The 17,797-nt window shown below is 45.0% G+C and overlaps 2 protein-coding genes across 2 annotated transcripts in view; both read right to left on the minus strand.

Moving 5' to 3' along the window:
* LOC139223837 (SLAIN motif-containing protein 1-like) overlaps positions 1 to 4,493 on the minus strand; it is a 13,131-nt gene extending 8,638 nt beyond the window's left edge. Inside the window, exons 1-2 of the mRNA XM_070855838.1 lie at positions 4,078 to 4,493; positions 1,741 to 1,877 (exon numbers count right to left, since the gene is read on the minus strand). Coding sequence (XP_070711939.1) covers positions 1,741 to 1,877; positions 4,078 to 4,493 — 553 coding nt within the window. The remainder of the gene's footprint in view (positions 1 to 1,740; positions 1,878 to 4,077) is intronic.
* Positions 4,494 to 5,516: 1,023 nt separating this feature from the next.
* Positions 5,517 to 17,244, minus strand: mrps9 (mitochondrial ribosomal protein S9). Its single transcript, XM_070855704.1, has 11 exons — positions 17,145 to 17,244; positions 16,611 to 16,793; positions 13,032 to 13,094; positions 12,374 to 12,404; positions 12,195 to 12,274; positions 8,511 to 8,596; positions 8,299 to 8,374; positions 8,042 to 8,210; positions 7,675 to 7,783; positions 6,734 to 6,903; positions 5,517 to 5,641 (listed from the first exon to the last, which is right to left on the minus strand). Exons 1-11 carry the CDS (start codon positions 17,241 to 17,243, stop codon positions 5,550 to 5,552), a joined length of 1,158 nt encoding a protein of 385 aa, XP_070711805.1. The 5' UTR covers position 17,244; the 3' UTR covers positions 5,517 to 5,549.
* Positions 17,245 to 17,797: the final 553 nt, after the last annotated feature.

A 17,797-nucleotide genomic window follows, 5' to 3' on the forward strand; every position in this document is an offset into this window, starting at 1 on the left:
CTGGTATCTTTAAGGAAGCTCAGTAGCTGCTTTACTTCCTCAAATGTGTCTGCTTGTTTTTCAGCACTTGCCCGTCTTCAGTGATGCATGACATAATGAAGTGATGTCTGTAATCATGGCGGACATGCAGGTCAGGTGACCCAGACCTGATCTGCTTAATGCTAGGAGACCTGCACAGATTATAGCCTGTGAAGCCTACTGCCCTGCTGAGCCCCATTAGTCAGTGCAGTGAAGGTGATCCAACTGTTACTGTGGTCACAAAGCTACAGTGTCTGGACTGAACAGTTCATCAAACTCAAACAGACGTCCCGACATATTGTTAATTGTTAAAGCTGCAATAAAAAAAAAAAAAAAAAAAAGAGTATTAATGCTGGGTTTCATTTAAGGCCAAATAAAGAAATGTTATTTAAATCAATTCATGCACAGGCCTGAGAAAAGAGCATCTTACACGATGACTGTGTCCAGTGATTCTTACTTGTGTAATGTGAATAAAACAGAAAATGAGGAATTTAAAAAGGTGTATTCTGAATCACTCTTGCGATTGTGTTATTAGTCTACATCTAAATATCACTTTTCATTATACTACATACTTCTAAAGAAAAGAAAAGAATGATTGTCACTGCTTTGTACAATGCAGCGTGTCATCTACATAGAGTTACTCAATAACGAGGAAAGCTCTGAAGAGGATTCCAATTATTAGAAACCAAAAAGACAGCTAGCTAAAATAGTCTTGTGGCCTTGACAAAGAGTTCACCAGGTATTTATTGTGACACCCTTTATTTACTTCCAGTCCCATTTTAGACTTTAGAATCTGACTTTATTTAGTAAGAGCTGTTTTGGTAGTTGCTGCACGATGGCCAGCACAGATTACCCACCCAGCCATCTGTCAGGAACAGGAGAAAATTACATCAAGTTTGGTGCCAGACAGGTTCCTTCACCAGTCAGCAAGAGCGTCTCGCTATCAAGTCTAGACGACAGAAATTTAACAGCTCCTCCTGGCCAAGATTTGTGTTCTACGAGTCGCTGAGCGAATGTGTTTTTGGCGAGACGCCTAAAAGCTCGGTTTAAAATAGCCGGGGGGGGGAGAGCAGCACCCTGCAAACTAATCTGCCGTCTCAGAAATAGGTTTAGATGTTACTGTACGACCGAGGAAACAAATAAAAACAGAACAGAAAAGACTAAACTGGACACGAATGAGAGTAATGTTCAAATGATGCCGGCGAGGCCTCGAATGGTTAAGATAGAAGTTTAAAAGAGCAGGTCAGAGGTCTGAGACAGAAAATACTCTTCTAATGCATCTTATTCAAGGAAACGTGATGAATCTAAAATTTGTAACACCCCCACACTGAACGCCAGAGACTGCAGCATCGTTCATTAGACAGCAGGAAACTCCGACATCCTTCAAAACATCCACACACACAGAAACAAAGATACAAACCAAAGGTATTCTTGCACCTGCATTGCATTCTGGTCTATTGAGGCTATTTTACATAATTAGCTCAGGCAGAGTCAAGTGTGTCAGCTAGATTCTAAGAGTTTAAACAGAATCTGTGTGCGGCTGCACAATAACTCTTAACTTAACGCCCTCTGACAGCAGTAAGAGAACTGTGCTTCATCTAGTTGTCTCTTGTTGTGCATCTTTGCTGTGCAACAACAACAACAACAACAGCCCCCGCCGGGACCAATCAGTCATCTTCTTCTCCACACACACACACAAACAAACAACCTGTCGTCTCGTACCTTGTTCCAGCCGGAGGGACAGCGACCGCCTGGCGGCCTCCACCTCTGATTTGGGACAGTCCAGGACCTGCCGGCACCACTGCAGAGGTGTGAGGGACTCCTCCGCGGACTCGCCGGCTCTGGATGACGAATATAACCTGCAAAAGAGACGCAGATCGAGATGCTGAGACCAAACAGTCAGTCAGTCGTCATAGCTGCCACAGGTTGTGTTGCTGCTAATACTCATGAGCACTACGCATACATACAGGTGGTGCTGATGGCAGCAACATTAGTTTTTCCAGCTAGTCGTCATTAGTCATCAGTTCAACTAATGATTGTGTTTTTTATTTTAGAATAATTAGTCTACCAAACCAGAAAATACTGGAAAAGCACATCCTAGTTTTCAAGGGTCTTGTTTGGCCCAACCAACAGCAAGATACCAAAAGATATTTGGTTAGCAATGACTGAAATCAGGGAAAAGCATCAAATCCTCACGTTGGAGATGCTGCAACCATACAATGATTACAAAGTTTATTATTTTGCTTGAAAGCAGCTACAAAACTGGCCCCAAAACCCCTTTTCCACCACATGGATGGATGTTTTCCCATCAGCACCAGACACCAGATCCATCCAGGCTCCAAGCTGAGCTGAGCCGACCCTGAAAGGTGATGTCAGATCCACTGGTTGGTCAGTGATCACTCGCACTATAACCATCATTCGCCCGTCACTTGCTTTTGTTTTCTTGCTTCTGTTGAGCTCTGGCTGTACGGTGTCATGTCCCCAAAACCAAAAACTCTCTCAAAACTCTTCTAAATACGTAACAGCATCGTTCTTTTGTTGCTCAGTCAGATTTCTGAATTTGACGTCATTACATTTTCATCCTCTTTGGTCTCTCTATAGAATAAATTATGAATAACAACTTGAAAAAGGAACCACAGTAACAGGTACCATTGTTCTTTTCTGCATGATAGATGCTTTTGTAGGATTTGAGCGTTATGAAAGTATCATAAAGACACGACTCAGGCTCCATCTTTACTTTGTGCCACCAACTCATCTCCTCCTGAGAGAGAAAAATCCCCCCCCCGGCTTAAGGTGATGCTAAGCTTTAGAGATGTGAGGAAGAGGAGCTGATCTGTTGAAATGAAGTGGATCAGACTATTCTGACCCCCTCCCGGCCTCCTCCTCCACCATTTCTGCTCTGCAGGCAGCATGGAGGGAGCTGAATTATAGATTAAAACCTTCCCTGACATCAGGCCAGCGTCTGACCTGCAGGGGACACAAACACACCTCAGCTGCTATTCCTGGACACTCGGAGGGGACACGGCTGCGACGGGAAAACACCGAATAAAAGATGTACGCCGACGTGCTGCAGTGCGAGAAGCAGCCGCTCTCTTCACTCCTCAGATCTCATGTGTTCCTACTGTGTGGCCTGTCCTCAAATGGGGGTGGACAAAATATCAGAAACAGCCTTTAAAATGATCAGAAAGTTGAATCTACACCTCACAACAACATTTTAACTTGCAGAAATGTAGGATGTCTTGCTGCTTTGCCTCGGGTGCACCTAATAAACTGGCAGCCAGGGTGTAAAACTGTATCTTTTAACCAGCATTGGCAATAATAAGTTGAGTAATTGATTAGTCTATTGACATAAAATTAGTTAACTAGTCCCTGTTTTGATCATTTACTACTAATTAAAAGTTTATAACAAGCTGATTACTTAGAAATCCAGCTTTAACATGTTTCACTGATTGTTAGACTAGAAAAATAAGATATTTCAAAGCCCCATTTGGATTCTAGTACAACCACCTCTAATAGCCAAATTATCACTCAAATGAAAAAGCAAAATCAGTCAGAAAACTGTTGCAGCCCTGTGATCCTGTGGGGGAAAACTGGTGGCTTCATGTTGTCGATAAAATCAGCAAGATTTCAGCTCTTGATTTCAATTTGATCTCTTTGCAAGCGCCTCAAACGTGTTCTTCACTAGAAAAACACAATAAATGACAGATCAGAGGGGTTCTGTTCAGGATTTGAGTGTTTCTGTAAGTGTGTTTTGGAGAGATTTAAGCAGAGCATCACACCATCTCATAGAAACTGGGTTTTAAAGCTCTGCACGGACAGCAGGAGGCTTTGATGCCCTGTGCAGAACAAGGCTCTGATCTGAGATGCACACTGATACAGCACTCAGCACGGAGGAAGAAGAATGGCAGCTTGGTGCAGCCCTGATCACTCCTGGGGTGTGCTGCTTTGTCTCCATGGCTGGACCCAGAAACAATGAGAAAATAAGAGCAGGAGCATCCAAACCTTCACATGCAGGAGGCTTTAGGGTTTAAAGCAACAAATGGTTGAAAGCCACGTTACCATGTTTCATCTGTCTCATCTGAGCAGGACAGAGAATTCAAGTCCAAAAGTTCCACATCATCCAGAACCGACGGCTCGGACGCGTCCTCCGCCTCGTCCCCCCCTGTGTGCGGCTGGAAATAGTCGAAAGGCTCCTCCGGGGCCGCGAAGGACCCCAAGGACGCCTGACAGAGGAGCGTGGGCAGCGGGCTGGGGAGGCAGTACCCCCCGGCGCCGCCGAGCACGAACGCCGGGGACGCCTGCAGCGCGAGCGGGCCGCCGGAGCAGCCGCTCGCCCGCGTCCGCAGCTGCTCGTTCTGCCGCTCCAGCTTCCGCACCAGCTCCTGCAGCTTCTTCACCTCCAGCTCGGCGTTCAGGGTGTTGCTGTTGCAGTCCACCTCCGTCATCATCGCGAGGTTCAGTACCGCAGCCTCCATGGGAGCAGAGCGCGGAGAAATCAGGGTGTTTTCAGCCGCCTCCCCCCTCCTCCAGGCCGGATGAGAAATGGAGGACAGGTAGGGCCAAAGCTGCTGCGGTGCGGCGCTCCTGGCTCACCCGTCGCCCTCAGACTGGATTCAGTATTCCGGAGGTGGTAGTAATCTGTCTAGTACGCCTGTCTGGAGGGGCACCCAATGGGAGACTACGTGACTCCACCCCTCCGCCACACACACCCACACATCCCATCCTCCGCCTCCATCACCCACAAGCCTGATCACAGGTATGAGGAGCACCTGCCAGTCTAAAAAGTGGGCGAAGCATCTATTTATACCTTTTTACACTCTTAAATTATATAATTTCATATTTCTCATTTCTGATATATCAGCAGATTCAAGCAGATGACCTCACCAAGCATTGATTACCTCTTAATACATATCCAATAAACTGATGACCTAATTATTCCCACCAGATAAAGGTGTATTATAATTAGCACAGGCGCACCTGCTCACCATTTATGCGCAGTTGGCGACATCTTGTGGCTGAAGCTGGTCATGACAGGAGGTGGAACATTTGTTTCGTGCTGAAAATATTATTGGGCAGTTTTTTTTGTCTTATTGACAGAAATTCATTGATTTAAAGTTTTAAAATGGAAGTATTTTAAGTGTAAAGAGGTAAATGTATGAAACGCTCACATCAGACAATGTGCAGAAAACTGGTTAAATGGTTAAACTAATCAAAGTAATCCAAAGAAAAAGAAGAAGTACAATAAAAACAACTGAAATGTGTATTTTTATGTGAAAAACCATATTTATTGTTTAACATACTGATAAATATTGAACACGTATTCCTTGACACACACTCCCATCTGCTGGCTGAAGAGGTTCACTGCAGCTGTTCTTCCACCAGCCCAAATAAACCGAAGGAGGCCTCTGTGAATGTTTCATGTTCAGGTGAGATCTTCCTCCTCTTCCTCTTCTTCTTCCTCCTCTTCCTCCTCCCCCTCCTCCTCCTCCTCCTCCTCCTCCTCCTCCTCCTCCTCCTCCTCCTCCTCCTCCTCAGCGTTTCTTCCAGGTGAACTTCTTGCGTGCGCCCTCCTGGCCCGGCTTCTTCCTCTCCGTCAATCTGGGGTCAGGGGTCAGCAGACCGGCTGGAAATTAAAAAACAAGGGAAATCATGACAGTGAGCACACAGCTCTGAAATGTCTTGTTTGAGTCGAACTGATAAATCATTATCAGTATTATTGATCTGTGTTATATATTGGATGTCTTTTGCATTTATATTCATGCTCAAATTTCTCAGTTTCAGAAAATCTGTCTTTGAGCTCTTTGGTGCCACGAACCACTTCTGTTTTAGCAGCGTGGCTGTGGAGGTAAACCTTCTGCCTAACTACGATCATACAGAGTTAACATGTAGAAGTAGAAGAGGCAGAACAGGCAGAGTGTAAGAACCCTGAACACTGACGCTCAGCCTCCTGGCTTCACCTGCACCAAACCAAAATACACCACCCCTCCACCCTAAGAGGACCACAGTGGTGGCTTTCACAATAATCCTGCTGTGACTTCCTCATTTCACATTTGCTAACACAGAACAGGATCTACTTCTGAAATCATCCTTTTCTTGCTTTTAGGTGCTTGATGGAGGCGCCAACATCCAAACTCTGGCTGAACAGATGTTTGAACAGACTTGGTTTGATGAAAACAATGTGGACATAGAGGTTTTCGTCCCATTCAAACTTCAGTCACCTCATTATGAGAAATAATGGCTGCTGGGAAGGTTGGAAGTTGAGAAATATATTCATGATGGGAACTAATGGAGGACGGGAATTGATGAGATTTTATTGGTACCAGCGTTATTATTGATTCTTCACCAGATCCCTTATTGGTTCCTGATTCCTGCAACATGCAGCTGTCAGAAAATAATTGATGAAACAGACTTGATAAAAAGACTCGGAGGGGTGAAACTCTGATGGATCAGACTATTTGGAACCAATTCTTGGCTTGTTATGGTTCTCGGTTGCCGTTGCTGGAAATTCACTTTTCTATAAAAGGTTACAAGTGTTTTTAAAGGGAACCAAGAAAAAAGTATTTAAGCTAAAAAAGAAGAAATGCAATGATGTTATAGATGGTAAAAGTAGAGATGTAAGAAAACTAAAGAATTGTGTTTTTATATTTATGGTTCATCGGCTAAAATGTGTAAAAACCATCACTGAAAAAACAAAAAAACAAAAGCGACCACCCACCTTGTCTCATGGTCTCCATCTCTCCCTCGGACAGGAAGCTGAGCAGGGCACGGGAGATGGCGAGCCGCAGCGCCCCCGCCTGGCTGGACCGCCCGCCGCCGCTCACGGTGCACTCCAGGTCGAAGCGTCCCAGCATGTCCACGAACTGCATCGGGAACATCAGCTGCTCTCTGAGAGGTGGGGGAGGAGGAAGGGGAGGAGGAAGGGGGGAGAAAACGGCCGAGAGATAATAAAAAAAAAAGGAGGTGAAAGGAGGAAGCGTGGCTGAAAAGGTGGAGCAGGAGTGTGTGTGCTATTTAACAGATAGTGGTATCAACGGCGGGGGCTTAGCTAATTTAATGTCTGCTTGGGTGACTTTTCAGACAAGCATAGAGGATCCCGGCGCTGTGAAAAGCTTTCTTTTACAATCTCGCCGCCACATATTACAGAGTAACTTCTGACTCAGCAGGAAAAGGATAACGTGTGTGTGTGAGTGTGAGTGTGAGTGTGTGTGTGTGTGTGTGTGTGTGTGTGTGTGAGAGAAGAAAGTGTCTGTGTTCTGGATGGCGTCTCAGGCTGAATGGCCTATGGCTGCTGACAAAGTCAATTGTCACCTCTCTCCTCCAATTACAGCCCGTCTTCACACTGCGTGACAACACCAGCTCTGGACATCCACCCACACACACACACACACACACACACACACACACACACACACGCTCACAGGCACACACACAATCACTCAACTGTGTAATTAACTTACTACAAGGAGATAAATAAAAAACGAGGCGATGCTGTGAAGAGTGAAAAAGCTGCTTTTTAATTTTTTTTTTTTTTGGAGTAGGGGGGTGAAACAAATCACGTCTTGCATTTTAAGGACAACGGTATCTGTGAATGAGGCGGCAGAGGGCCTGTGATGTGGAAAAGGGTTTATTTGTCCGACACCCGCACCGCTCTCCTACCTGTCTTGTAGCACAGGGAAGTAGTGCAGGTAGTCCTGGCCGTTGATGGCGACACGCCCGGAGCCGCAGTCTCTTAGAACGACAGAGGCGGTGGACGTCTTCCTCCGACCTGAGAGCAAACACACCTTTAGCTCCATTTCCTGGGGGAAACTAACTCAAGCAACGCCTGAATATGCTTAATTGGGTATTTCTAGGCACATGTTGTATGTCAGGCTGTATTCTGCTCTCGATAATGTTGCCGATCTACATCAGTCATTGGGGGAGGGATTAGAATTTAGGCCGATTAAGCCAAACGTATCTTTTCAGAAAGAAACATCACATCTAGGAGGTCACTTGGACAGAGAAGTGAGTGGATTGGAGAACCTACCTTCTGCGGTGCTGAAGGCCACACCCCGGTCGTCCTTCTCTAGCTCCGGCACCATCTGCTTCCTGGACTGGGCATCCAGTTGCCGGCGGTAACGCAGCACAAGCTCCTGCTCTGTGGTGGAGTAGGGTATCGACAGCAGGCGCTCCATCAGCTGGATGAAGCGGTTGTACTGAAGGAAACGACACGCGAGCGTCAAAGTCGGCCAGAGGTTTGAATGTGTGAATCTTCCTTCGAGGGGAGGGCAAAGCAGTTCTTACGTCATGAGGGGAGATGGTCTCGACCAGCAGCTCTTCCAGTTCCTCCTTCGTGAGCCACCTGCTTGTGCCGAGGGGGCTGATGGGAGACGGACATTTTTATTTTGCAGAAGAAGCCCGATGTCTCCCTGCTGTCACACTGCCTCTATCTGAAGCTGCTTCAAACCTCTTAGACAGGTTTTAATGTGTTAGTGGACTCAGTTTCCTGCACTTACATGGGCTTGACCTTCTCGTCGAAGAGTCCCTTGGCCTTCAGGCGATCTTGGTGCTTCTGCAAGCTCAGGATTTTGCCTTGCATTTCCTATAAGGTACAAATAAACACACACGAGATTCAGGATGATGGCGAACTGCTCGCTGGTGTTACAGCGGAACGTATTCCTACGCTCGACGCCTCACAGAGAGGCAGATTTCTGCGTCCCTGCTGAGTTTAGGGAAAGTGAATCAGGAGTGCACAACCAGGAGAAGCCGCCCCCCCCCCACCAGCTCTCCTCTGCCTCAAACCTATTCTGTTATGCTCCTGTATATGAATGGGGGCAAATCCCTGCAGCCGGGACGAAGAGTGGAAGCTGCAGCAGATTAATGCTCACGGTTTTGGAACTAACTTCTGGTGTCCACACTAAAAATGGTCACAGGTGATCCTCAGTGGGATGAAGCTGCCACTTTGGGCCTTTGTCACACTTTATAGACGAAGCCGTTGAAGATGATCATTGCGTCTCGCTCTAGTATCCACGTCAGGACAGTTCCTGATGTAAAGGAACCTGCAGTATCACAAAAGTGAACTTCACCAAACAAGCAAGGAGCCTCATGCTAACTGTGACCAACTTCTCACTTGTATTCACGTGTGAATGGTGAGAATATGAAGTGGTTTTACTTTGGAAAACAACTCTACCTTCATCGTGCTGGATTAGAATATGTTAACAGATACATTTCTGAAATATTCTGGTGTACAGATGATCCAAAATAAGAATGGATGTTTATTTTTGATGCGTTAACATTTGTCTCAAAAGCCCAGAGAAGAAGAACTGCTGATTTAATTTGTATTTATTGTGACTAGCATTAAACAGCCGATTGTTTTTGGCAGACAAGTGAGTCATTTTGTAAGACTGCTTAGGCCGCCTGGATCTGCTTATATGAATTTATGGTGTCTCAGAGGCTCATGACGGGATAATACAAACTTAATTCGATCATGTGTTATATGATCCTGGACTGACACCAGCACATGTGCACGACTTTGGCCTGAAGCGAAGCTGGAAGGAAACCTGCCGGAGCAAAAGACACCAGACTAAATAAATGACAGGACGGTGTCATTAGATCACCCTCCAACGGGAATAACCCGAGGGGGAGCGTGTCATGGCGATGGGCGCACACACAGAGACAGACGGAGGGTGGGGGGTGGAGGGCGGGCATGCTGGTCACGTTCCCGAGGCAGACACCCCCACCTCAGCCGCCCAGCGCCTGAGTGAGAACTCATTTCCCCGTCAATTATTCACCAGATGTTTGTTTAATTCCTTCTTGATAGAGTGTGCCTAATCCGCTGCCACTCCGACCAGCGACAGAGGGGGGGGGGGGCAAAAAAAGAAGCAAAAACCAATTTTCTTTGCAAAAAAAAAAAAAAAAAAAGGCGTAATAGAAAATCAGAAAAAAGAGACGGCAGGAGGAGATGAGGGGGGCTTGGATGACGGGCGTCTTGCGTTACACGTTTGCAAACACTGGACGCTACAATGGTGAGGAATAATTTGCACGGATAGGCCGAAGAAAAGAGGAAGAGGATCTGGATGTATTTAAGTCAAGGCTGTTACAGAGACAGACGGCTCGAGCTTTCTATTCAATAAGAGGCCTTTATACACACGGGGGGGGGGGCATTCAAGTTCAAGGCTTCAGCTCCAAGGGGAAGAAGGCAGCGATAAAAAGACGCTCTCTGCTGCTGACTGTCACGTTCTTGCATGCTATGCAGGTGTGGATGGGGTTAAAGTGGAGGGGGGAAGGAGCATGGGGGGGGGTGTTTTGGGGTTCCCCAGGGCTGTGGCCATAAAGGGCTCAGTGGAGCAGTGAGCAGGTTAATGTACCACGCTGGCTGAGCCCGGCAACAGCCAGAGGAGGGGAGGCGAGCAGGAAGGCTGCTTTACACGCCACTGCCCCCTCCTGGCAACCTCCCCAAGGTGTGTGTGTGTGTGTGTGTGTTTGAGGGGAAGACGGTTAGTGATAATAGTTTTAAAAAAAATTGGAGCCAAGGACACAAGATGGGAGGGAAAACAGGAAGCGGGAAGGTGGAAGGAGGGATAAAGACGAGGGGAAACGCAGACAGGCAGCAGCAGCAGCAGCTCAGACACGTCTGACATACCTATTTAAACCAACAGCAGGGGGTGCAGATTGCGGCTGCAGGGCACAATGGTGTGCATGGTGTGTGTGAGGAGTGTGAGCCTGGACCAATATTCAGACATCGCACCTCTCTGTGTGTTTCACATTCGGGCACACGCCTCTTCTGTACCGCACGTCTTTGAGCAAGGTCAGCGGCACACAGGAAGGGAACGGTTGAGCGTGTGAAATCAACAAAAGATGGAGGAAGAAAGAGGAGGAGAGGGTGTGTGTGTGTGTGTGTGTGTGTGTGAGAATGGTGTAGCAGTCCCCCCCCCCGTCGACGACCCCGCTCCGCCCCGGCCCCCTTCCCTCCTCCAAATCCCCGTGGAGGAGTCGCTCCCCGTGGCGGGACAAAGCCCGACAAGCCAGACGCGCCACACCTCAAACACGATTTTGAACCTGGACACAAAAACATTTTTTTTTTTAAATGCTTGTACGCCGGATCTCAGTGGTCTGGGGGGGAGAGACAGTCAGCTCATGTTTTTCCTTGTGTGTCTCAGCTTATTTCATTAGTAGGACAAGGAGTTTAAATAGCTAAATTAAACATCCTTTAATGTTCTCTTCACACCAAGAGGCCTGATCCAGCGTTGGATTTTTGGTGCCCCCTGTTGGCTCTTGTGTTTAACGACGACAGACTGTTTTTTTTTTTTATTTAAAAAATTAGCTTACAAATAACCTCTTTTCTTCTATCGGCCGCCCCGTATTCTCTCTTTTACCCTTCGTTCCACTCAGCTGTCGTCACATCTCATCACTTGTCTAATCAGACTCCACTCACTCTAAAACTGTGTCAGCTCTGCAGGAATATTAAGAATTCTGCCTGATTTTCTTCAGACGGTTTCTGTTCTCCTTCATTTGAACATGAGGTCTTTTCAAAATGCAGTAAAAATTAATTAATGCAGAATGACTAACTCTAAAATGTTACCGGATTACAAAAAAAAAAAAGAAAAAAGAAAATCTATTCGCATCAGGATTGTTTGTTCATGTTAAAATTATTATGGCTCGATATTTGATGGATTCCAAAAGTTCGGGGGGTAAAGAGCTGTGAGGACACCGTTTTAAAATGTTACTGACCAGTGTGGCGGGACAGATGCTGGATTTTTGAGGCCGATATTTCAGTTTTAATGTTTGAGAGTTTAAAAAAAAAAAAAACATTTTAATCCAAATTTTAACATAAAGACAAAACAATTAAAAACATTTCTAATAGGAATCTATTTACATTTGGGTATTTGCCACTGAAAGGGGCATTTAACAGCTTAAAGATAAACTAGACAGAACATATAAGGGGGGGGGCACTGTTAGTAAATGAGTTAGACGTATCTTAAACCAGCACAGCACACACAAGTTCACATCAATGCTGGTTCATCTTTCTGCGATGAGCGCAAACTGGACCATCATATCGGTCGTGTCTGATTTTGGATGGTGGAGAAAAACTATTTCAGCTCAGTGTTCAGCGCTCAGGTGAGGAAGAACAAGGGATCTGAGCTGGAGGAAGCTTTACCTCCACTTCACATAAAAGCCTGGCAGCTGCCTGCAGCACTCACGTGCATCATGGAGTAGTAGCACTGCTTGCCGGTGTAAAACAGGAAGTGGAATGGCCGCCTGTCCTCTCCCCACTGGACGGCTTTAAAGACAGGAGAGGGTGGTGAGGCAGTCGCCACGATATTCAAGGATTCTGGAAACATTTAGAAAAAAACAAAAAACAAAAAAAAAACACCCCTACCTCTCTGCCGTGGGAAGATTTCCTCTGGATGCTGGCAGTGAAAACAGGAGATTTGGTGTCAAGTCAAGAAAAACATGCTTAAATGTAAAGTTAGTACTTGTGATTTTGCAAATATCTAAATCAAGATATAAGCAATCAGAAAATGTCTGTATGAATAAACAGATTGATAAATACTGACATATTGTTCCTCAGGACAGCGGCCCCCAACCTTTTTTAGCTGGTGAACCCTTAGAATAAAACATTCTCTGGGTGTGACTCCCTCATTACAGGGTTAAAGGTATCCTCAAAGATTTCTTTTTATTTAACCAGGAAGTCCTTTGAGGCTAAAATCTCCTGGCTGAGACGGCACATCAGTCCCAGTTTGGATTACAGCTCAAGATAAAACCCATCAGTTACAGTGATGGGACTCTTACTTAATTACTGCAGTTGCATTTCTGGACTTAAAACATCACTTTTCAATTTTTCCAAGGGGGCTTTAACCATTTTGTGGCCTGTCAGATTCATATTTGGACTCCTGGAGGGGTTGGGGACCACCTCCCTAGTGGATAAAAACTCTTTAAATGAATGAATAACATAAAAACTTAAACTTTAACGCTAACATCGGCCATGCACACGATAGGAAAGAGAGATTCCGTGAGTCTGACCCACGCAGACGTACCTTCATGAGGGGCTGGGCTTTCTTATCAAACAGGCCGGAGGGGAACAGGTAGGCTATGCTCTTCTGTTGGCGAGAAGAAAAAAAGAAAGAGTGAATAAATAAGAGGAGAGGAGATGGCAGTTTGAGAGAAGCGTTGATGGTGGATTATGACAAAGCCGACATGTCCGAACAACAGAGGTCACACCAACCGGCGACAGCCAAAGTGACAGAAGAAGAGGCGCAAGCTGCTTGCAGGTTCAAGGAAAGGCGAGCGTGATGTGTGCGATTGTGTGTGTGTGTGTGTGTGTGTGTGTGTGTGTGTGTGTGTGTGTGTGTGTGAGGCTGATACTGTGGAGTTAGAGGAGAAAACAAGCAGAAAAAGGCACAAGTTTTTGGCTTGGTTGACAGTGAGCAGAGGACACTGTGGACATCCAACAGTTCACTCCAAGTTCATCCTCTGCTCCGTGTGTGTGTGTGTGTGTGTGTGTGTGTGTGATTAGCGGGGCTACAGATGGCACTGGAAATGTGTGTGTGATAGAAGAGGGGGAGACAGGAAGTGTGTTGGCCCCGCCACACTCATCACGGCAGTCTGTTCATCTCCCTCTCTTCCTCCATCCCACCATCTCCCCGCTCCTCTTTCGTTTGTTCCTCCTCTCCGTCGGTTCAATTAGTGAGGCAGCAGGTGCTGCAGGGAGGGAGCAGGTTGCTGCCTTTAAGGTTGTCAAAACGACGGAAAGCAGGAAGAAAAGGACTGGTCGAGGGAAGTGTGTGTGTGTGTGTGTGTGCGTGTGTGTGCAGAGGTGTGAGAGACAGGAAGAGGAAGACGAGGAGAAGTTAAAGGGGACAAAGTAAAGGAAAGACGGGCAGAGAGAAGCGGGGAACAGATGAAGACACACCTGTGTGTCCCCTGAGCCTCAGCACAATATGGCAGAGATCCCTGACGGAAGCAGCAAGAGTCCAGACGTCACCGGGACGACCGAGCGGCGCCACGTCATGTAATTTCAGCGACTTGATCAAATCAACCAGGCTACGCTTTGAATGAGTCCAGAGACGAAAACAAAAATGGCCTTTTGGCGTCTCTGTGATGTATTTGTACTTGGCATGAAGGCTGTCTGGGAAAACCTACAAAACCACATGGCGAGGAATCAGGATTACATTTCAGTGGAGCTGAAACGATTAATCAATTTGAGTCATCTTTTTCTTTGAAAAAAGAAAGGCATTTGCTGGTTCCAGCTTCTCAAATATAAGATATTCAGTTTGCTACTAATAAATAACTGATACAATTATTGGTTTGGGCTCTGGACTATTATTTACAATACATTATTTATAATGGATTCATTCATATTTACAGTAAATCAAAACAATAAAGTGACCAATTCAGGATGAAAATCTTTAGCTGCGGTCCTATTTTCTATGTTCACCTGTCGATGACCTGTCACTGATCTGTCTCCTGCCGTAATGGATTCATTTACTTTACACAATGTCATAAAAAAGTGAATAATGTCTCAGTTTAATCAGTTTTCCAGTTTTTTGTCTGAGTGACATTCCAAAAACCACAAAATATCCAATAAACAATGACATAAAATGGAAAAAGAGGGAATAAAGATTTCCTGTTTGAGAAGCTGGAAGCGGAGAACTTTTGGTATTTTGCTTGAGAGCACGGGCACGAGCAGAGTGGAGCCCTCGAGTCCCACAAAAAAAAGATTTTAAGAAACGTTTTTGAGGCTTAATAATTGGAGGACGTCTTTAAAAGTCTTGTATATTTGATAAAAAGTCATGGGAGATATTTCTGAGTCCACTTCTCCCTCTTGTTAATAAACATCCCTGTGATTGTTCCTGCGTCTTTACCACCGTCACACCTGAGGACTCTGGACTCCAAACCAGGGCGGAGGGATTTATCAGGTGCCTCTCTGCGGACCTCTGCAGTCCTCCCAAATGTTCCTCTTTCCCTCCACACGTCTGCGTTTGGGCTGCCGGCCGTCGCTTTGGCTTTCACAGCCTGGCGCCGACGGCTCTCTTCATTATTTGTGAGGGGCATCGGGGACTGGGAGAGGGAAGGCGGGACATCAAGCTAAACGACTGGAGCAGCGAGGGCTAATGTAGTGCCAGAATCTGGAAGCAGCACGCGGGTGTGTGTTTGAGGGCGTTGCTAATGTCCCTGATGCTGTGGATTAGCCAGAGGTGGCCCCACCTGCCTGCTGCCGGCGGAGCACCAAAGCTAATGATGATGATGATGATGATGATGATGTGAAGAGACCGCAGAGCTTTGAAACACGTCACCTCTCCAGCCGGAAAACTGGAGCCTAATCACCGTTTAAAATGCTTTAACTGCTTGTGGCCGGGCTCCGTCTCATGAGAGGAGGAGGAATGCTGACAGACCTGGAGGTGGACGCCTCACTCGCCGACAAAAGAGCGAGAAAAAGTGTTTGTAACCACATTTATCGCTCACTGGATATGAAACAAACTCCTGACAGCTGCTCAGACGCGCCTGTTACGTCCAATCAGGCAATAAAATGATAGAATTGATTGTACAGTCGAACAGATGGCTTCTGTCAGAGTTTGGTGTCTCTAATACAACAATTATGATCTTGATCTAATTAATTTCACCCTTTTCAGTATCATTGTCTTTATTTGTTGTATATGTTATTTTATGTCATTATTTTTGTAAAGCACTGCCAGCTACATTATTATTATTTTATTTTTGGGCCAAAAAAATCCCCCAAAAAGGCCAAACCAATTCTCTTAGTTCACGTCTGGATCCTGTGGTAGATGGAAATCATTAAAAACAAAAAGAAATTGGAAAAGGCTCAGTAATAACAGCAAGTAGTGCATTTGTTGGGGCCTATTTTCAGTGGTGGATTAATACATGTTAATACATGTTTGTTGTTGGTGAAATAAACACATTGTTGGTGTTTTTAAGGTTTCCTTACTGACATATAATATCACTGCCCCTCTATTTATTAGCTAAACTGTTACCTTAAATCACATCAACCTGTTATTCAATTCAATTGTTTTAATGCTTAAAAGCCAAAATAGACTTTGCACTTTTTACCTTAAAATATTATCCAGAAAAGCTGCAAAACAGTGAAATCAAATGAGGCAGAGCAGTTCTGTGTTTGTTTTCCTCCCGTGTGTGATCAAATCTATTTTAAGGCGGCCGCTTAAAAATATAAAATGAAAAGACTGAAAAAGAGGCCAACTGAAGCCAGAGTTGAGGTCATAACGTCAAAAAAACCCAAATAAATGGAAGTGAAGAGGAGCAGTATGTATGCAGAGTAAATTAGTATTGTAGAAATGATCTTTAAAAGTAGAAATGATGATTAAAAAGATATTTAACGTGTTTGCGTCAACTCTGCTTACCTGCTGTCAACCCACCTTCCTCTAAACAGTGTTACAGCAAATTTCTCATGACCATAAAATCTGATTTCCTTTAAGCATCTTCACTAAATGTATTATTGGTAAGTATTATAAACTTAAATAGGTTTCGTGAGTTCAAAGGATAATAAAAAGAGAAACTTATCCCTCACAGGGAAGTCAAAAGAGTTAAATGCATGAAACATCAGCAGAGGTTTGCAGACTCGTGTGTGCTCTGTCTCTTACATCTACGTCCTCCTGGGTGAAGTTCTCGGGGTCTTCTCCCATCATGTTGGCCAGGTGCCGTTTCCCGATGTTAAATTCCTCCACCTGCTTCTGGATGAACTCCACCGTGAACTTCTCCGGTCCTGCAGCCGCCAGGTTTTTCCCGTGGAGGGCTGAGCTCACACATATGTGCCTGCTCAGAACCTGGAGAGGAACAGCAACACTGTTCTGACATGTCTAACAGGCAGCCAGCTTATGTTCATTTTTGTAAATATCCGAAGGAATACGCAGGTATTGTTCAAGCCGAATTTTAGTTAAGGATTTAATTATTTAAATTAAGTTAAGATAAGTATATCACACAATGATAAAAGTACAAGCGACGTTGGGTTGATTGTTATTTCACGTATCCGTCAAGCTAGTTTCGGCTAACAGATTCAGCGACAGGATGCTAGCTCAAGGACGTCAGTGTTTGAGCATTGTAGTCCATTTCTATGAGTTCACGCTTTTATAACATGCAGCAATTGTTAGTTTACCAAATACAAAATCGCACATTACCTGTCGGCTTAACTGCGACGTGACTGTGTGTAAACTCGAGCTGCAATTCCCACATTTTCCAAGAAACGATCCCACGGTTCGCACACAGGACGCCGCCATTTTTTCCTGGCAGCTGTGACGAAAGCGGCGGAAGTTGTTACACGTCAGAGACACGTGTCATACATTTCAAAAATGCAAATGACAGCAAATATTTTCAAAATATAGCCAGAAATCTATTTTTATTACTTAAATAAAGATGTTATTAGCCTTAAAGTCAGAGATGTAAATGAATCTGCACCAAAATAAAATGTTTTTACAACTTCAGTGACTGTTGGCTTCATTTAATAATACTGTTCGGCTAATTTTCAACATTTATAAAGGACATTTTGTGTATTATAGCTTATATGGAAGGGTTTTCAACTGTTGTTCTTAAATAAATTGAGTCAATGGTCTGGCAAAGCAGTGTAAATGTTGCATTCAAGTGTTCCCCAAAAGCTTTGACTTCAACTGTAAATAGAAAACAGAGATAATAATACTAAACCATGAGCATCAACTGGTTATTGACACTCCGTTCACAGCCACTTCTTGTATGCCATTATATTGCAGAGTTTGAAATCATCACAACAGTCTGGTTATATTTCTTGGACACCGACAGCAACTAATCATAGAATCTA

This window comes from Pempheris klunzingeri, chromosome 24, assembly GCF_042242105.1.
Source record: "Pempheris klunzingeri isolate RE-2024b chromosome 24, fPemKlu1.hap1, whole genome shotgun sequence".
Taxonomy (NCBI): Eukaryota; Metazoa; Chordata; class Actinopteri; order Acropomatiformes; family Pempheridae; genus Pempheris; species Pempheris klunzingeri.

Coding starts and splice junctions, on each gene's coding strand:
- mrps9 (XM_070855704.1), bottom strand. CDS start 17,243: ATGGCGGCGTCCTGTGTGCGAACCGTGGGATCGTTTCTTGGAAAATGT. Junction 12,405..13,031: donor AAGCCCAGCCCCTCATGAAG/GTACGTCTGCGT, acceptor TTTCACTGCCAG/CATCCAGAGGAAATCTTCCC. Junction 12,275..12,373: donor AATCTTCCCACGGCAGAGAG/GTAGGGGTGTTT, acceptor CTGTCTTTAAAG/CCGTCCAGTGGGGAGAGGAC.